Source organism: Taudactylus pleione, unplaced genomic scaffold, assembly GCF_031769625.1.
Source record: "Taudactylus pleione unplaced genomic scaffold, aTauple2 ptg000683l, whole genome shotgun sequence".
In the NCBI taxonomy this organism is placed as follows: Eukaryota; Metazoa; Chordata; class Amphibia; order Anura; family Myobatrachidae; genus Taudactylus; species Taudactylus pleione.
The window spans coordinates 1,657,821-1,680,486 of record NW_028285085.1 but is presented as its reverse complement, the minus strand read 5'-3'; the positions used below and the strand labels follow the sequence as shown (position 1 = coordinate 1,680,486).

At 40.8% G+C, this 22,666-nt stretch overlaps 1 protein-coding gene across 2 annotated transcripts in view; it reads right to left on the bottom strand.

Moving 5' to 3' along the window:
* Window positions 1-22,666, bottom strand: part of DSCAML1 (DS cell adhesion molecule like 1) — a 285,411-nt gene that overhangs the window by 208,322 nt on the left and 54,423 nt on the right. For both annotated transcript variants that reach the window (XM_088456013.1, XM_088456014.1), the window contains exon 3: window positions 1,957-2,103. In XM_088456013.1, the coding sequence (XP_088312139.1) occupies window positions 1,957-2,103 (147 nt within the window). The remainder of the gene's footprint in view (window positions 1-1,956; window positions 2,104-22,666) is intronic.

Genomic DNA, 22,666 nt, shown 5'->3' with positions numbered 1-22,666 from the left:
AGGATAGCACTGGGCAGACTAAATAAGCCGTTTCCCTATGCATCTTTTGCACTAAGGATAGCACTGGGCAGACTAAATAAGCCGTTTCCCTATGTATCTTTTGCACTAAGGATAGCACTGGGCAGACTAAATAAGCCGTTTCCCTATGTATCTTTTGCACTAAGTATAGCACTTGGCAGACTAAATAAGCCGTTTCCCTATGTATCTTTTGCACTAAGGATAGCACTGGGCAGACTAAATAAGCCGTTTCCCTATGTATCTTTTGCACTAAGGATAGCACTGGGCAGACTAAATAAGCCGTTTCCCTATGTATCTTTTGCACTAAGGATAGCACTGGGCAGACTAAATAAGCCTGTTTCCCTATGTATCTTTTGCACTAAGGATAGCACTGGGCAGACTAAATAAGCCGTTTCCCTATGTATCTTTTGCACTAAGGATAGCACTGGGCAGACTAAATAAGCCGTTTCCCTATGTATCTTTTGCACTAAGGATAGCACTGGGCAGACTAAATAAGCCTGTTTCCCTATGTATCTTTTGCACTAAGGATAGCACTGGGCAAACTAAATAAGCCTGTTTCCCTATGTATCTTTTGCACTAAGGATAGCACTGGGCAAACTAAGTCGTTTCCCTATGTATCTTTTGCACTAAGGATAGCAGTGGGCAAACTAAATAAGCCTGTTTCTCTATGTATCTTTTGCACTAAGGATAGCAGTGGGCAAACTAAATAAGCCGTTTCCCTATGTATCTTTTACACTAAGGATAGCACTGGGCAGGTGCCCACTGATAATGATAACGTGTATCAAAACTAGCGCATGGATACGGGTGTTCTGGCCACATAGATGCGTTCTTCTCTGCTAACACATGCTTTCAGTTCCATGCCCGCAATGTGGTAGCAATTACAGACAAAGTTGAATTCAACTCTGCATAGACTCCCAATGTGTCTTCCATTTGGCAAACACTAACGACGGAAGACAATTCAACCAATGATTTCAATTGCTTATCTATGACCCATGTTAATGTGTTAAGTCAGTGGTTCCTAAACTCGGTCCTCAAGGCACCCTAACAGTCCAGGTTTTAAGTCTATCCATGGCTGGGCACAGATGGTTAAAACAAACTGACGGATGTACTAATTAAGTCACCTGTGCCCAAGCATGGTTATCCGGAAAACCTGGGCCGTTAGGGTGCCTTGAGGACCAAGTTTGGGGACCTCTGTGTTAAGTGATAAATTGCATTTTCACAAAACAACATTAATGTTATAACTGCTTTCGAAGAAATATAATCATATGTAAACTAGTGCCAAAATGCCAAATTACATACCTCCCAACATTAATCCAAGCAAGATATAAACATAATAAGCTCCTCACCCAATCCCCATAAACCATACTTGATTTACCCAAACCAACAGAGGCCACTTTGTGAAATAGCCCAGCCCACTTTTTGGCAAGTCCCACCCATTTCAGGGGCTGTTCCATTGCAGGGCATGGAATACCTGTCTAACTGCAAGACATTTTACAGTATACTATGACATTGTATCTGATTTATCTGCAAATACACAGTGCATTTTGTACAATCACTGGGAAACTGCATATTCCAGGTATCCGCTTAATTCACCTACTGTTTGCTTAAGCAGCATTATTCAAATATTCAAATAATGATTTGAAATGAGCAGGAACAGGATGAAAGCTATTTCCAATACAAAAGAACAGACATTCCGCAACAATGCGCTTATGAGGTGACACAACGAGCATTAGCTTTGATTTGATGCAAAACCGACAATAGATCCAGTTTGCATTTCATAGTAGATAATAAGTTGATCTTCCATCCAAGTATCTTTAAAATGAACAGTAACCCCCCAGTGATTTGGATATCATCCCTGGCGAAGATGTAAAAGCTGACTAGTGTTATAAAGTAACAGTCTAATAATATGTGTTACACATGATGAATGATGTGACCTACCGGATATGAGGGATACAGTGTCTTTCTCCCAGGACACGACACTGACGTACTCCTGCACGGAGGGTTGAGTGAGGCACTTGAATACAGCCGCGCTGCCACGCATGGCGCTCTGATCCTCCACCCGCACTGTGTACGGCTCCCTGAAAACTGAGACACAGACATTTATCACCAGGTAGCACTGATTCCAGGATACATGGAGCTTAAGTATATACAGCTGACAATTGTATACATAAACAAATTGCTGCACAAAGTACACACACACTCGTACAATACACCGCACGTGGCTAAACACGCTGTCATTTTCTATAGAATACTGCTCTATGTGATAAATTGACTCCATTTAAAGCAGTAAACAGAGATTTGTCTTTTTTTATTTTTATACATCACAGGATTTATTCTGAACAACCGAAACAATGCAAAAATGTATGCCCACTTTTAGGCTTAAGTGCATCACCATTGTTCCATGCTCACTGGCAGACTGGTATCCTTCTGGTAAGAAGACAAATGCCAGCAGTGCAAGCCAGCGATTATAAATGGAGGCACTACTGCATACTTACCTTCTTTTTCCATCTCCTCGCCGTGGGAAAGCCAGAAATGAGATGCAGCTTGCTACTTCAGGGGCGGGCTCTGACTTCATTAGGCCCCTCCCCTGTTGCCGCAAAATGCAGTGATTCACGGGTGCGTGAAGAAGGGTACGGCGCGAAATTATGTGTTTTCGCACCATTTTAGCCCCACCCTCTCCATTCCGACCATCGATTCCCGTTTTTATTTCCCCCATTCTGCCCATTTCACTAGGAAGTGGGTGGAATGCAGGAGATCCGGCCACTCTTCCAGGGTGCGGGGGGCTACTCGAAAAATCATGATCCTCACGCACCGTTCGGGAGAGTAGGCACTACTGGCACAGTCTGTCTAGAGGAACCCCGTTATACCGGCATGTGGAAGCATACAACCTATGTTGCTGTTTGTAAATTACGGGCCGAAGCACAGTTGAACATACCTTAGAGAAACACAGGGGGGTGTTCCAGTTTCCCAGAAACCCCCCTCCCCACAACCCAGCCAACAGCTGCAACATGCAGTATAAGGGATGGAATGGAACTACTGTGCATGGCTTGTGGCAGCAGATTCTCATAATTTGGGGGAGATGCACTAAACCGTGGAGAGTGATAAAGTTCCAACCAATCAGCTCCTAACTGTCATTTTTCAAACATTGCCTGTAACATTACAGTTATGAGCTAATTGATTGGTACTTTATCACTCTCTGCTTTATCACTCTCCAAAGTTTGGTGCATCTCCCCCAATGTGTGGATCTGAGCGATACAGAGTTTGCTGAAAGCAAAAACACAACAGTTTTCAGACAGATTATTTGCACCAAGGACAGGACTATTGCAGGTGTACACTGATGGTGATGGTGATGGCTATCAAACCAGGAGTACGTATAGGGACAGTATGTGAGTAAATAATATGCGTACAACTCTGCATGGCTGCGAATATACGCATTTATTTCTGTGCAAGCAATGCGAGAGCAATTATGTCCAACTTGCATTCAGCTCTGTGCAGCTTGTGCTAAGTGCAAATGTATACCTCAATGCATGCATGTGGGAGGTAAAAATATGCAAATATGCAAGGCCTTAGAACACTACTGGATGGTGGGATGTACTAACACCAAAATGTGGTCAAACCTACGAAAAACTGAAGTTTTCTGAGATCTGACCACATTCCCCATATGTATCAGGCACCGGAGAGCGGAACATTCCGGAGCGTGCATCCATTAGGCAACGCTATCTACAGATAATTCCCGGATAGGGTTCCAATAGGATCCCTCCCAGGGTCCACCGCGGCTCGTGCTATACGCTGGCCAACGACAACGCAGAAGGACTCCCGGGTCATAAGCCTGGAAGTTCCTTATATCGCAAAGGCCAGCTCTTATTGGATGAGCTGTCCTTTGCAGTTTTAATCGCAATACTACATGTATACGGCGTTAATAAATGTCGCTATGCATACTGTAAGTGACGGAATGTATCGCATTCAAAATGCAATGCTTGACACATCCAGCCTCCAATGATGGAGCAGTATCCAGCTATAATAGTAGAAATAACACTTATTTAGCATATGATATTACTGTATATATACAGCATGATATTATTCTATAGTTATACATTAGAGGGCTGCAGACTTGAGAGAGAAACATATGATTTTGCCCCTTTGCAAAGCACTAGTGTGCCCTCACCTTGAATATGCAGTTACATTTTAGACACTAATGGATCTGTTATGAAGCAGGCATAAGCTAAAACTCCATAAATAAAGCCGGAGAAAGGCTCTGTCTCCACATCACACAATTTAATAAGGGGATAAGAGGCGGGTACTCATTTCCCACCACTTGCTCCCATAGACCTCTATTGAGATGGCGCCCTTTGTCAAATTACCAAGCAACGAAAAATACGGATTGTCATCAGAAGCTAAAATCATCTCAGGATAACTTTACTTAGCAATGAGGATTAATGAAGCCAAAGCAGCTTCACTGAATCCCCAGCATGTGAAATAACTGTGCGCAGGCGTGGACTTTAGTCATCGCGGGAGGAAGGGATTATCATTGGCGCTACCTGAGCAGCTCTGGAATATAAAATTCTGTATAGCTGCAAAAAGTGACCATACAAAAAGATAATTTGCCATGCAGAGATGGCTGGCCATCATAAATAGGCCCCAAATTCACCCCCCAAAAATGTTCTGGGCTTGAAGGACAGCTAAATTAATAAGAGCTATGGAACAATCTACTTATTTTATTCCACATTAGCTATTCCCCATATACTATTCATAATGATATCTATCCAAACACCACCTGTCAACTTGAGAAGGGTTTGATGCCAGATCGCTCTATAGGTTATATATAGATAAATGTAATTTTGCAAACAAACATCTGATGTCACTATCATGACATGCAGTAAGAATAGAACAGTGCCATGCCATAATAATAGAATATAACAGTGCCATTCCATAAGAATAGACTATAACAGTGCCATAAGAATAGAATATAACAGTGCCATTCCATACATATAGAAAATTACAGTGCCATGCCATAAGAGCAGTCCAATGCTATACCATAGTAACAGCCCAATGCCATACCGTAGGAACAGCCCAATGCCATACTATAGGAACAACCCAATGCCATACCATAGGAACAGCCCAATTCCATACTATAGGAACAGCCCAATGCCATACTATAGGAACAGTCCAATGCCATACTATAAGAACAGCCCAATGCCATACCGTAGGAACAGCTCAATGCCATACCACAGGAACAGCATAATGCCATACCATAGGAACAGCCCAATTCCATACTATAGGAACAGCCCAATGCCATACTATAGGAACAGCTCAATGCCATACCATAGGAACAGTCCAATGCCATACTATAGGAACAGCCCAATGCCATACCATAGGAACATCCCAATGCCATACCATAGGAACAGCCCAATGCCATAACATAGGAACTGCCCAATGCCATACCATAGGAACAGCCCGATGCCATACTATAGGAACAGCCCAATGCCATACCATAGGAACAGCCCAATGCCATAACATAGGAACTGCCCAATGCTATACTATAGGAACAGCCCAATACCATACCATAGGAACAGTCCAATGCCATACTATAGAAACAGCCCAATGCCATACCATAGGAACAGTCCAATGCCATACTATAGGAACAGCCCAATGCCATACCGTAGGAACAGCTCAATGCCATACCACAGGAACAGCCCAATGCCATACCATAGGAACAGCCCAATGTCATACCATAGGAACAGCCCAATGCCATACCATAGGAACAGCCCACTGCCATACCATAGGAACAGCCCAATGCGATACCATAGGAACAGCCCAATGCCATACCATAGGAACAGCCCAATGTCATACCATAGGAACAGCCCAATGCCATACCATAGGAACAGCCCAATGTCATACCATAGGAACAGCCCAATGCCATACCATAGGAACAGCCCAATGTCATGCCTGTGTTGGAGTTGGATGGATTCTCAGATACACTGCCTCAACATAAACATGGAAGCACGCTTTATATGCGTACATTACATATTTTGCTGTGTATGATCGGAGCGCAGATGCGTCCGCCTCTAAATGACAACCAATGCGTGTCCAACAAGATAACTATATGAACCTCAAATAATATATGAACCCTGGAAGCCCAATGGGAAAATATAATGGGAAAATTAGCATATATATGACTTTACCAAAACTAAATACAGGTCATGAAAACAGCAACAGTTCATTTTAATAATAACGGATTTGTGCTATTTTAAAAAGTTTACATATAATATTTTCACCATAGCAGCAGATTTATGAACATTAAGCAGCCGTGAAAATAAGTGAAAGGTAATTGTCTGTGTACTAAAATGATGGTTCTCAAACTTGGTCCTCAGGACCCCACACATGTCATGTTTTCCTGGTCACCCAGCAGGTGCACAGGTGTATTCATTACTCACTGACACATTTTTAAAAGATCCACAGGTGGAGCTAATTATTTCACTTGTGATTTTGTGAGGAGACCTGAAAAACATGCAGTGTTTGGGGTCCTGAGGACTGAGTTTAGAAACTGTGTACTAAAGGATCTGTTGTAAGGAGTAATGTGATAAAATAATGACATTTTCTTTAGGTCACAAGTCAATCAAAAATCATTAAAAAAAACATCCTAGATGGAGGTAATAAAAGAAAGTCCATGTAGATTATAGAAGTCCATAGACCCCAGCCCCAACCCTGTATTTGACAGTATGTAGAAAATGCTAAATGTCTTTTCTCTGGTCACATATTGGTGTATAGTGCTCTGTACATGGACAGTACCAGGAAGTACAGTAATATTATACACAACACAGGTGTTTTTCATTCATTAACTCAATGACTTTGTATTACAGTATATGACATTTCAGGAAGGCTGTTATGTGTTTTGTTCAATTACATATCTTGATAGACTTGTTGTACCATTATGCCTTTCCTGCATTAGCTATACATTTTTTAGACAATAGCATCTATGGAAAAGAAATAATGACAATAGTAGAATTTGCTAAGGGTGTGCAAAATAATAAACGGACCATGATAATACAAGTATAAGTGGGAAGAAGCCACTCCACAATGCATATTAGAGTATATGAGGAGAAGAATACTGTACAGACAATGGAGTATCTATAATGGGTGTAAGATGTGTACTGCACACTTGTATAACTGTGTGTGACGGAGTCCCTGAATCTGTATACGCAGTGCTACAATGTATATTAGAGTATATGAGGAGAAGAATACTGTACAGACAATGGTGTATCTATAATGGGTGTAAGATGTGTAGTGCACACTTGTATAACTGTGTGTGACGGAGTCCCAGAATCTGTATACGCAGTGCTACAATGTATATTAGAGTATATGAGGAGAAGAATACTGTACAGACAATGGAGTATCTATAATGGGTGTAAGATGTGTAGTGCACACTTGTATAACTGTGTGTGACGGAGTCCCAGAATCTGTATACGCAGTGCTACAATGTATATTAGAGTATATGAGGAGAAGAATACTGTACAGACAATGGTGTATCTATAATGGGTGTAAGATGTGCAGTGCACACTTGTATATCTGTGTGTGACGGAGTCCCTGAATCTGTATACGCAGTGCTACAATGTATATTAGAGTATATGAGGAGAAGAATACTGTACAGACAATGGTGTATCTATAATGGGTGTAAGATATGCAGTGCACACTTGTATATCTGTGTGTGACTGAGTCTCTGAATCTGTATACGCAGTGCTACAATGTATATTAGAGTATATGAGGAGAAGAATACTGTACAGACAATGGTGTATCTATAATGGGTGTAAGATGTGCAGTGCACACTTGTATATCTGTGTGTGACGGAGTCCCTGAATCTGTATACGCAGTGCTACAATGTATATTAGAGTATATGAGGAGAAGAATACTGTACAGACAATGGTGTATCTATAATGGGTGTAAGATGTGTAGTGCACACTTGTATATCTGTGTGTGACGGAGTCCCTGAATCTGTATACGCAGTGCTACAATGTATATTAGAGTATATGAGGAGAATACTGTACAGACAATGGTGTATCTATAATGGGTGTAAGATGTGCAGTGCACACTTGTATATCTGTGTGTGACTGAGTCTCTGAATCTGTATACGCAGTGCTACAATGTATATTAGAGTATATGAGGAGAAGAATACTGTACAAACAATGGTGTATCTATAATGGGTGTAAGATGTGTAGTGCACACTTGTATATCTGTGTGTGACTGAGTCCCTGAATCTATATACGCAGTGCTACAATGTATATTAGAGTATATGAGGAGAAGAATACTGTACAGACAATGGTGTATCTATAATGGGTGTAAGATATGCAGTGCACACTTGTATATCTGTGTGTGACTGAGTCTCTGAATCTGTATACGCAGTGCTACAATGTATATTAGAGTATATGAGGAGAAGAATACTGTACAGACAATGGTGTATCTATAATGGGTGTAAGATGTGCAGTGCACACTTGTATATCTGTGTGTGACGGAGTCCCTGAATCTGTATACGCAGTGCTACAATGTATATTAGAGTATATAAGGAGGAGAATACTGTACAGACAATGGTGTATCTATAATGGGTGTAAGATGTGCAGTGCACACTTGTATATCTGTGTGTGACGGAGTCTCTGAATCTGTATACTCAGTGCTACAATGTATATTAGAGCATATGAGGAGAAGAATACTGTACAGACAATGGTGTATCTATAATGGGTGTAAGATGTGCAGTGCACACTTGTATATCTGTGTGTGACGGAGTCCCTGAATCTGTATACGCAGTGCTACAATGTATATTAGAGCATATGAGGAGAAGAATACTGTACAGACAATGGCGTATCTATAATGGGTGTAAGATGTGCAGTGCACACTTGTATATCTGTGTGTGACTGAGTCCCTGAATCTGTATACGCAGTGCTACAATGTATATTAGAGTATATGAGGAGAAGAATACTGTACAGAGAATGGTGTATCTATAATGGGTGTAAGATGTGTAGTGCACATTTGTATATCTGTGTGTGACGGAGTCCCTGAATCTGTATACGCAGTGCTACAATGTATATTAGAGCATATGAGGAGAAGAATACTGTACAGACAATGGTGTATCTATAATGGGTGTAAGATGTGCAGTGCACACTTGTATATCTGTGTGTGACTGAGTCTCTGAATCTGTATACGCAGTGCTACAATGTATATTAGAGTATATGAGGAGAAGAATACTGTACAGACAATGGTGTATCTATAATGGGTGTAAGATGTGTAGTGCACACTTGTATATCTGTGTGTGACGGAGTCCCTGAATCTGTATACGCAGTGCTACAATGTATATTAGAGTATATGAGGAGAAGAATACTGTACAGACAATGGTGTATCTATAATGGGTGTAAGATATGCAGTGCACACTTGTATATCTGTGTGTGACTGAGTCTCTGAATCTGTATACGCAGTGCTACAATGTATATTAGAGTATATGAGGAGAAGAATACTGTACAGACAATGGTGTATCTATAATGGGTGTAAGATGTGCAGTGCACACTTGTATATCTGTGTGTGACGGAGTCCCTGAATCTGTATACGCAGTGCTACAATGTATATTAGAGTATATGAGGAGAAGAATACTGTACAGACAATGGTGTATCTATAATGGGTGTAAGATGTGCAGTGCACACTTGTATATCTGTGTGTGACGGAGTCTCTGAATCTGTATACTCAGTGCTACAATGTATATTAGAGCATATGAGGAGAAGAATACTGTACAGACAATGGTGTATCTATAATGGGTGTAAGATGTGCAGAGCACACTTGTATATCTGTGTGTGACGGAGTCCCTGAATCTGTATACGCAGTGCTACAATGTATATTAGAGCATATGAGGAGAAGAATACTGTACAGACAATGGTGTATCTATAATGGGTGTAAGATGTGCAGTGCACACTTGTATATCTGTGTGTGACTGAGTCCCTGAATCTGAATACACAGTGCTACAATGTATATTAGAGTATATGAGGAGAAGAATACTGTACAGACAATGGTGTATCTATAATGGGTGTAAGATGTGCAGTGCACACTGGTATATCTGTGTGTGACTGAGTCTCTGAATCTGTATACGCAGTGTTACAATGTATATTAGAGTATATGAGGAGAAGAATACTGTACAGACAATGGTGTATCTATAATGGGTGTAAGATGTGTAGTGCACACTTGTATATCTGTGTGTGACTGAGTCCCTGAATCTGTATACGCAGTGCTACAATGTATATTAGAGTAAATGAGGAGATGAATACTGTACAGACAATGGTGTATCTATAATGGGTGTAAGATGTGTAATGCACACTTGTATATCTGTGTGTGACTGAGTCTCTGAATCTGTATACGCAGTGCTACAATGTATATTAGAGTATATGAGGAGAAGAATACTGTACAGACAATGGTGTATCTATAATGGGTGTAAGATGTGCAGTGCACACTTGTATATCTGTGTGTGACGGAGTCTCTGAATCTGTATACTCAGTGCTACAATGTATATTAGAGTATATGAGGAGAAGAATACTGTACAGACAATGGTGTATCTATAATGGGTGTAAGATGTGCAGTGCACACTTGTATATCTGTGTGTGACTGAGTCCCTGAATCTGTATACTCAGTGCTACAATGTATATTAGAGTATATGAGGAGAAGAATACTGTACAGACAATGGTGTATCTATAATGGGTGTAAGATGTGCAGTGCACACTTGTATATCTGTGTGTGACTGAGTCTCTGAATCTGTATACGCAGTGCTACAATGTATATTAGAGTATATGAGGAGAAGAATACTGTACAGACAATGGTGTATCTATAATGGGTGTAAGATGTGTAGTGCACACTTGTATATCTGTGTGTGACGGAGTCCCTGAATCTGTATACGCAGTGCTACAATGTATATTATAGTATATGAGGAGAAGAATACTGTACAGACAATGGTGTATCTATAATGGGTGTAAGATGTGTAGTGCACACTTGTATATCTGTGTGTGACAGAGTCCCTGAATCTGTATACTCAGTGCTACAATGTATATTAGAGTATATGAGGAGAAGAATACTGTACAGACAATGGTGTATCTATAATGGGTGTAAGATGTGCAGTGTACACTTGTATATCTGTGTGTGACTGAGTCTCTGAATCTGTACACGCAGTGCTACAATGTAAATTAGAGTATATGAGGAGATGAATACTGTACAGACAATGGTGTATCTATAATGGGTGTAAGATGTGCAGTGCACACTTGTATATCTGTGTGTGACGGAGTCCCTGAATCTGTACACGCAGTGCTACAATGTATATTAGAGTATATGAGGAGAAGAATACTGTACAGACAATGGTGTATCTATAATGGGTGTAAGATGTGCAGTGCACACTTGTATATCTGTGTGTGACGGAGTCTCTGAATCTGTATACGCAGTGCTACAATGTATATTAGAGTATATGAGGAGAAGAATACTGTACAGACAATGGTGTATCTATAATGGGTGTAAGATGTGTAGTGCACACTTGTATATCTGTGTGTGACGGAGTCCCTGAATCTGTATACGCAGTGCTACAATGTATATTAGAGTATATGAGGAGAAGAATACTGTACAGACAATGGTGTATCTATAATGGGTGTAAGATGTGCAGTGCACACTTGTATATCTGTGTTTGACGGAGTCTCTGAATCTGTATACTCAGTGCTACAATGTATATTAGAGTATATGAGAAGAATACTGTACAGACAATGGTGTATCTATAATGGGTGTAAGATGTGCAGTGCACACTTGTATATCTGTGTGTGACTGAGTCCCTGAATCTGTATACTCAGTGCTACAATGTATATTAGAGTATATGAGGAGAAGAATACTGTACAGACAATGGTGTATCTATAATGGGTGTAAGATGTGCAGTGCACACTTGTATATCTGTGTGTGACTGAGTCTCTGAATCTGTATACGCAGTGCTACAATGTATATTAGAGTATATGAGGAGAAGAATACTGTACAGACAATGGTGTATCTATAATGGGTGTAAGATGTGCAGTGCACACTTGTATATCTGTGTGTGACGGAGTCTCTGAATCTGTATACTCAGTGCTACAATGTATATTAGAGTATATGAGGAGAAGAATACTGTACAGACAATGGTGTATCTATAATGGGTGTAAGATGTGCAGTGCACACTTGTATATCTGTGTGTGACTGAGTCCCTGAATCTGTATACTCAGTGCTACAATGTATATTAGAGTATATGAGGAGAAGAATACTGTACAGACAATGGTGTATCTATAATGGGTGTAAGATGTGCAGTGCACACTTGTATATCTGTGTGTGATGGAGTCTCTGAATCTGTATACTCAGTGCTACAATGTATATTAGAGTATATGAGGAGAAGAATACTGTACAGACAATGGTGTATCTATAATGGGTGTAAGATGTGCAGTGCACACTTGTATATCTGTGTGTGACTGAGTCCCTGAATCTGTATACTCAGTGCTACAATGTATATTAGAGTATATGAGGAGAAGAATACTGTACAGACAATGGTGTATCTATAATGGGTGTAAGATGTGCAGTGCACACTTGTATATCTGTGTGTGACTGAGTCTCTGAATCTGTATACGCAGTGCTACAATGTATATTAGAGTATATGAGGAGAAGAATACTGTACAGACAATGGTGTATCTATAATGGGTGTAAGATGTGTAGTGCACACTTGTATATCTGTGTGTGACGGAGTCCCTGAATCTGTATACGCAGTGCTACAATGTATATTAGAGTATATGAGGAGAAGAATACTGTACAGACAATGGTGTATCTATAATGGGTGTAAGATGTGTAGTGCACACTTGTATATCTGTGTGTGACAGAGTCCCTGAATCTGTATACTCAGTGCTACAATGTATATTAGAGTATATGAGGAGAAGAATACTGTACAGACAATGGTGTATCTATAATGGGTGTAAGATGTGCAGTGTACACTTGTATATCTGTGTGTGACTGAGTCTCTGAATCTGTACACGCAGTGCTACAATGTATATTAGAGTATATGAGGAGATGAATACTGTACAGACAATGGTGTATCTATAATGGGTGTAAGATGTGCAGTGCACACTTGTATATCTGTGTGTGACAGAGTCCCTGAATCTGTACACGCAGTGCTACAATGTATATTAGAGTATATGAGGAGAAGAATACTGTACAGGCAATGGGGTATCTATAATGGGTGTAAGATGTGCAGTGCACACTTGTATATCTGTGTGTGACGGAGTCTCTGAATCTGTATACGCAGTGCTACAATGTATATTAGAGTATATGAGGAGAAGAATACTGTACAGACAATGGTGTATCTATAATGGGTGTAAGATGTGCAGTGCACACTTGTATATCTGTGTGTGAATGAGTCCCTGAATCTGTATACTCAGTGCTACAATGTATATTAGAGTATATGAGGGAGTCCCTGAATCTGTATACGCAGTGCTACAATGTATATTAGAGTATATGAGGAGAAGAATACTGTACAGACAATGGTGTATCTATAATGGGTGTAAGATGTGTAGTGCACACTTGTATATCTGTGTGTGACAGAGTCCCTGAATCTGTATACGCAGTGCTACAATGTATATTAGAGTATATGAGGAGAAGAATACTGTACAGACAATGGTGTATCTATAATGGGTGTAAGATGTGCAGTGTACACTTGTATATCTGTGTGTGACGGAGTCTCTGAATCTGTACACGCAGTGCTACAATGTATATTAGAGTATATGAGGAGATGAATACTGTACAGACAATGGTGTATCTATAATGGGTGTAAGATGTGCAGTGCACACTTGTATATCTGTGTGTGACGGAGTCCCTGAATCTGTACACGCAGTGCTACAATGTATATTAGAGTATATGAGGAGAAGAATACTGTACAGACAATGGTGTATCTATAATGGGTGTAAAATGTGCAGTGCACACTTGTATATCTGTGTGTGACGGAGTCTCTGAATCTGTATACGCAGTGCTACAATGTATATTAGAGTATATGAGGAGAAGAATACTGTACAGACAATGGTGTATCTATAATGGGTGTAAGATGTGTAGTGCACACTTGTATATCTGTGTGTGACGGAGTCCCTGAATCTGTATACGCAGTGCTACAATGTATATTAGAGTATATGAGGAGAAGAATACTGTACAGACAATGGTGTATCTATAATGGGTGTAAGATGTGCAGTGCACACTTGTATATCTGTGTTTGACGGAGTCTCTGAATCTGTATACTCAGTGCTACAATGTATATTAGAGTATATGAGGAGAAGAATACTGTACAGACAATGTTGTATCTATAATGGGTGTAAGATGTGCAGTGCACACTTGTATATCTGTGTGTGACGGAGTCTCTGAATCTGTATACGCAGTGCTACAATGTATATTAGAGTATATGAGGAGAAGAATACTGTACAGACAATGGTGTATCTATAATGGGTGTAAGATGTGCAGTGCACACTTGTATATCTGTGTGTGACTGAGTCTCTGAATCTGTATACGCAGTGCTACAATGTATATTAGAGTATATGAGGAGAAGAATACTGTACAGACAATGGTGTATCTATAATGGGTGTAAGATGTGCAGTGCACACTTGTATATCTGTGTGTGACGGAGTCTCTGAATCTGTATACGCAGTGCTACAATGTATATTAGAGTATATGAGGAGAAGAATACTGTACAGACAATGGTGTATCTATAATGGGTGTAAGATGTGTAGTGCACACTTGTATATCTGTGTGTGACGGAGTCCCTGAATCTGTATACGCAGTGCTACAATGTATATTAGAGTATATGAGGAGAAGAATACTGTACAGACAATGGTGTATCTATAATGGGTGTAAGATGTGCAGTGCACACTTGTATATCTGTGTGTGACGGAGTCTCTGAATCTGTATACTCAGTGCTACAATGTATATTAGAGTATATGAGGAGAAGAATACTGTACAGACAATGGTGTATCTATAATGGGTGTAAGATGTGCAGTGCACACTTGTATATCTGTGTGTGACTGAGTCTCTGAATCTGTATACGCAGTGCTACAATGTATATTAGAGTATATGAGGAGAAGAATACTGTACAGACAATGGTGTATCTATAATGGGTGTAAGATGTGTAGTGCACACTTGTATATCTGTGTGTGACGGAGTCCCTGAATCTGTATACGCAGTGCTACAATGTATATTATAGTATATGAGGAGAAGAATACTGTACAGACAATGGTGTATCTATAATGGGTGTAAGATGTGTAGTGCACACTTGTATATCTGTGTGTGACAGAGTCCCTGAATCTGTATACTCAGTGCTACAATGTATATTAGAGTATATGAGGAGAAGAATACTGTACAGACAATGGTGTATCTATAATGGGTGTAAGATGTGCAGTGTACACTTGTATATCTGTGTGTGACTGAGTCTCTGAATCTGTACACGCAGTGCTACAATGTAAATTAGAGTATATGAGGAGATGAATACTGTACAGACAATGGTGTATCTATAATGGGTGTAAGATGTGCAGTGCACACTTGTATATCTGTGTGTGACGGAGTCCCTGAATCTGTACACGCAGTGCTACAATGTATATTAGAGTATATGAGGAGAAGAATACTGTACAGACAATGGTGTATCTATAATGGGTGTAAGATGTGCAGTGCACACTTGTATATCTGTGTGTGACGGAGTCTCTGAATCTGTATACGCAGTGCTACAATGTATATTAGAGTATATGAGGAGAAGAATACTGTACAGACAATGGTGTATCTATAATGGGTGTAAGATGTGTAGTGCACACTTGTATATCTGTGTGTGACGGAGTCCCTGAATCTGTATACGCAGTGCTACAATGTATATTAGAGTATATGAGGAGAAGAATACTGTACAGACAATGGTGTATCTATAATGGGTGTAAGATGTGCAGTGCACACTTGTATATCTGTGTTTGACGGAGTCTCTGAATCTGTATACTCAGTGCTACAATGTATATTAGAGTATATGAGAAGAATACTGTACAGACAATGGTGTATCTATAATGGGTGTAAGATGTGCAGTGCACACTTGTATATCTGTGTGTGACTGAGTCCCTGAATCTGTATACTCAGTGCTACAATGTATATTAGAGTATATGAGGAGAAGAATACTGTACAGACAATGGTGTATCTATAATGGGTGTAAGATGTGCAGTGCACACTTGTATATCTGTGTGTGACTGAGTCTCTGAATCTGTATACGCAGTGCTACAATGTATATTAGAGTATATGAGGAGAAGAATACTGTACAGACAATGGTGTATCTATAATGGGTGTAAGATGTGCAGTGCACACTTGTATATCTGTGTGTGACGGAGTCTCTGAATCTGTATACTCAGTGCTACAATGTATATTAGAGTATATGAGGAGAAGAATACTGTACAGACAATGGTGTATCTATAATGGGTGTAAGATGTGCAGTGCACACTTGTATATCTGTGTGTGACTGAGTCCCTGAATCTGTATACTCAGTGCTACAATGTATATTAGAGTATATGAGGAGAAGAATACTGTACAGACAATGGTGTATCTATAATGGGTGTAAGATGTGCAGTGCACACTTTTATATCTGTGTGTGATGGAGTCTCTGAATCTGTATACTCAGTGCTACAATGTATATTAGAGTATATGAGGAGAAGAATACTGTACAGACAATGGTGTATCTATAATGGGTGTAAGATGTGCAGTGCACACTTGTATATCTGTGTGTGACTGAGTCCCTGAATCTGTATACTCAGTGCTACAATGTATATTAGAGTATATGAGGAGAAGAATACTGTACAGACAATGGTGTATCTATAATGGGTGTAAGATGTGCAGTGCACACTTGTATATCTGTGTGTGACTGAGTCTCTGAATCTGTATACGCAGTGCTACAATGTATATTAGAGTATATGAGGAGAAGAATACTGTACAGACAATGGTGTATCTATAATGGGTGTAAGATGTGTAGTGCACACTTGTATATCTGTGTGTGACGGAGTCCCTGAATCTGTATACGCAGTGCTACAATGTATATTAGAGTATATGAGGAGAAGAATACTGTACAGACAATGGTGTATCTATAATGGGTGTAAGATGTGTAGTGCACACTTGTATATCTGTGTGTGACAGAGTCCCTGAATCTGTATACTCAGTGCTACAATGTATATTAGAGTATATGAGGAGAAGAATACTGTACAGACAATGGTGTATCTATAATGGGTGTAAGATGTGCAGTGTACACTTGTATATCTGTGTGTGACTGAGTCTCTGAATCTGTACACGCAGTGCTACAATGTATATTAGAGTATATGAGGAGATGAATACTGTACAGACAATGGTGTATCTATAATGGGTGTAAGATGTGCAGTGCACACTTGTATATCTGTGTGTGACAGAGTCCCTGAATCTGTACACGCAGTGCTACAATGTATATTAGAGTATATGAGGAGAAGAATACTGTACAGACAATGGGGTATCTATAATGGGTGTAAGATGTGCAGTGCACACTTGTATATCTGTGTGTGACGGAGTCTCTGAATCTGTATACGCAGTGCTACAATGTATATTAGAGTATATGAGGAGAAGAATACTGTACAGACAATGGTGTATCTATAATGGGTGTAAGATGTGCAGTGCACACTTGTATATCTGTGTGTGAATGAGTCCCTGAATCTGTATACTCAGTGCTACAATGTATATTAGAGTATATGAGGGAGTCCCTGAATCTGTATACGCAGTGCTACAATGTATATTAGAGTATATGAGGAGAAGAATACTGTACAGACAATGGTGTATCTATAATGGGTGTAAGATGTGTAGTGCACACTTGTATATCTGTGTGTGACAGAGTCCCTGAATCTGTATACGCAGTGCTACAATGTATATTAGAGTATATGAGGAGAAGAATACTGTACAGACAATGGTGTATCTATAATGGGTGTAAGATGTGCAGTGTACACTTGTATATCTGTGTGTGACGGAGTCTCTGAATCTGTACACGCAGTGCTACAATGTATATTAGAGTATATGAGGAGATGAATACTGTACAGACAATGGTGTATCTATAATGGGTGTAAGATGTGCAGTGCACACTTGTATATCTGTGTGTGACGGAGTCCCTGAATCTGTACACGCAGTGCTACAATGTATATTAGAGTATATGAGGAGAAGAATACTGTACAGACAATGGTGTATCTATAATGGGTGTAAGATGTGCAGTGCACACTTGTATATCTGTGTGTGACGGAGTCTCTGAATCTGTATACGCAGTGCTACAATGTATATTAGAGTATATGAGGAGAAGAATACTGTACAGACAATGGTGTATCTATAATGGGTGTAAGATGTGTAGTGCACACTTGTATATCTGTGTGTGACGGAGTCCCTGAATCTGTATACGCAGTGCTACAATGTATATTAGAGTATATGAGGAGAAGAATACTGTACAGACAATGGTGTATCTATAATGGGTGTAAGATGTGCAGTGCACACTTGTATATCTGTGTTTGACGGAGTCTCTGAATCTGTATACTCAGTGCTACAATGTATATTAGAGTATATGAGGAGAAGAATACTGTACAGACAATGTTGTATCTATAATGGGTGTAAGATGTGCAGTGCACACTTGTATATCTGTGTGTGACGGAGTCTCTGAATCTGTATACGCAGTGCTACAATGTATATTAGAGTATATGAGGAGAAGAATACTGTACAGACAATGGTGTATCTATAATGGGTGTAAGATGTGCAGTGCACACTTGTATATCTGTGTGTGACTGAGTCTCTGAATCTGTATACGCAGTGCTACAATGTATATTAGAGTATATGAGGAGAAGAATACTGTACAGACAATGGTGTATCTATAATGGGTGTAAGATGTGCAGTGCACACTTGTATATCTGTGTGTGACGGAGTCTCTGAATCTGTATACGCAGTGCTACAATGTATATTAGAGTATATGAGGAGAAGAATACTGTACAGACAATGGTGTATCTATAATGGGTGTAAGATGTGTAGTGCACACTTGTATATCTGTGTGTGACGGAGTCCCTGAATCTGTATACGCAGTGCTACAATGTATATTAGAGTATATGAGGAGAAGAATACTGTACAGACAATGGTGTATCTATAATGGGTGTAAGATGTGCAGTGCACACTTGTATATCTGTGTGTGACGGAGTCTCTGAATCTGTATACTCAGTGCTACAATGTATATGAGAGCATATGAGGAGAAGAATACTGTACAGACAATGGTGTATCTATAATGGGTGTAAGATGTGCAGTGCACACTTGTATATCTGTGTGTGACTGAGTCCCTGAATCTGTATACTCAGTGCTACAATGTATATTAGAGTATATGAGGAGAAGAATACTGTACAGACAATGGTGTATCTATAATGGGTGTAAGATGTGCAGTGCACACTTGTATATCTGTGTGTGACTGAGTCTCTGAATCTGTATACGCAGTGCTACAATGTATATTAGAGTATATGAGGAGAAGAATACTGTACAGACAATGGTGTATCTATAATGGGTGTAAGATGTGCAGTGCACACTTGTATATCTGTGTGTGACGGAGTCTCTGAATCTGTATACTCAGTGCTACAATGTACATTAGAGTATATGAGGAGAAGAATACTGTACAGACAATGGTGTATCTATAATGGGTGTAAGATGTGCAGTGCACACTTGTATATCTGTATACTCAGTGCTACAATGTAGCGGCCGCAGCTTTTTTCATTCCAAGTTCCGTTGTGCTTCATATACAGACTTAAGGCCCCCATACATCAGAGATTGATTGCAGCAATCGTGCAATTTGCAATCGATTGTGTATAAAAATCTTTCCCTTTTTCAATCGATTGTGGCAATTCTACAATCTGTATCGATTGAAAAAGGGAAAGATTTTTATACACAATCGATTGCAAATTGCACAATTGCTGCAATCAATCTCTGATGTATGGGGGCCTTTAGGTGCACACAGAGGGCCTGATTCAGACCCGGTCATAAGCGCTGAGCGCTCTCGCAACCGGGTCGATGGTGGCCCACAGCGCATGCGCACGACGGAGCCGCCGTGTGCATGCGCGAGACCCGGCTAGCGACGGGCACTCCGTCGCTCCGGGTCGCGCACCAAAGGGGGCGAGCTGTCGATGTTGAGTGACAGCTCGCCCCGTTTGGTGGGCGGGCCGTGGGGGTGGCTGCCCAAACGGAGGCGTTCCCATGAGAACGCCTGCCGTTTGGGGGCGGCTCCACTGACATCACAAGTGATGTCAGTGGAGAGCTTCCGGCTCTGTTAGGGCCGAAAGCTCTCTGGGGCTTGCGGTGGGCGAGACCCTTGTGGTACCACAAGGGTCTCGTCGCAAGCCCGATGGTCGCAATGGTCTTGACCATCACGACCATCATCCTGGCCGCTCGCAATAGCTGTGGGTGGTTACCCACAGCTATGCGAGCGGCCTAGAGGCCGCTCCAAAAAAAAAAAAGCCCGGCCCTGATTCAGAGCGAGCGCTCTGTCAGAACGAGCGGCTCTGAATCAGGCCCAGATATACAAGTGTCACATATCATAATAATCAGCACAGTCTGCTGGTGCGTCCTAGCCGCATCGCATTGCGACTAAAGGTGGCCATACATCTGCGACACATCGTCGCGATGCACGGATGCTATCGGAAATTTCCGATCGCCCATCGGAAACTTCCGATCGCCCACCATCGATCGTTGCCGGATCGCAGACATTTGCCATGTTAAATGCCGGCGATTTGACGATCGCAATTATTTTATTGAGTGCGATCGGCAAATCACCAAAATCTAACATGTTGGATTTCTGCGATCCTGCAATGCCGGGTTGCAGCATCGCGAGATCGCGGCAATCCATCGCAGGTGGATGGGGCCCATTAGATGTATTTTCAGCAAATAAAGACGCCCGATGCTAGCAGAGTTACACGGGACCTGGGGGCTCACTCAGGCCAGGCAAGTCTCTCTGCGTGGCGTATTGAGGCTAGATGTATAAGTACACGTCTGTATGACTAAAAGTGTGTTTGTGGAACTACAAGTCCCAAGAGCATATGAACAGTCACGGATCCAGTTAATAAAGGAAGCTGAAGATTTTACCAGATGATCCAGATAAAGTGAAGTTCTCCCAGGTCCAATATGCAGTGAGCTGATCTTTATATAGGCGCCAACCTCGCAGCACTTCCAGCCCAGACGGACAAGTGGTGCAGTCAGCGCCGCTGTACAGTGAGCTCCAGGCGCACTCCAGGGAAAGTCTTTCAGAGTGAAACAATTGAATCATATATCCAGTAATAGCGTGGTGTAGGTCCTCTAACTAGTTTCACCCAAGAGTAGAGGCTTTTTCAAAAATGTCTTATATGGTTAGTTTCTTTTGTATTATTTAGCGCAGTTTCACTTGTTTGCTCTGGTTCTGTTTATTAGGTTTTTACCTTGAAACTAGCTGCTGCTATTAATTAATCCCACCTATACAGTACTTTGTACATATGTGGAGTCATTTTTGTAAATATATTATCACAATATAGTTTAGGTATCGCCAAGGATACTGTTGTTTCTTGTATACCCTTTAGTTGTATGCAATCACACGCCCGGTGTACGACTGAAAAAGGGACGTGCACTAAAGAAATATGAAACTAGTGGCCCAAAAAAACAGCAAATCACGTTTACACCTAACTGTACAAGTCATGTAACAGAACAACCAGAGGATGTATATGGTTCTTTCCGAATTTAATAATGCAACAATTTTCTGCTACAACTACTGTAGTGTATTCACACCCCAAGGTTTTCCTATTAAGCAATGCTAAATTGCTATCCAAGGATTTGGGATTAAAATAAGATTGGTGACACAATATATTACTGAATATACTAGACATACAGGACCAAATGTAATAGGTTGCGAATTTGTTAAAAATGCTAGTTTAATGCTAAACTCGCATGCAAATGTAATAGGGTGCGACTATAGTAAAACTCAAAATTTTCAGGCTGTACTATAACTCGCAAAAAACATCTCACATCCAGATGTTTCCCATTCTCTAGATAGAACTTGGGCAATGTAATAGAGTCCCAGAAACATAACCAGCCTGTGCTGGTTTTTAAAATACAGGGGCCAAAATGCGTAGGGGGCCCCTGTATTTTAAGTACCAGCACAGGGCTTTTCTGATCCGGTCCTGGTTGCGAAAAAACAGGAGATTTAATGAGGAGGGGTCCCCTGTAAATTCCATAACCAGCACCGGACTATTTCTAGCGGGGGAGTAATGCCACAGCCAGGGAAACACTTTCACCAGGTTCCCCAGCCAAAGCATTACCCCTGACCGCTAGTCAGCCCAGGCCAGGGCTGATAGCCCGGGGCTTCCCCTGCACCCCTGGCCGTTGGGTGCCGGGTTGATAGTGTAAATGTGTTGTGAAAAATAGAACTGTAAATATTGTCTTTTGCTGTGGAACTACTTGGAGAACCACAAGTACCAGCATGCGGAGCATTACGGGCCTTTAGTTCCACTGCAAAAAATATATTGAAATAAAGACAAGATGCACTGTGAAAGTACAATTTTATTTAAACACACATGCACACTCACACTAACTG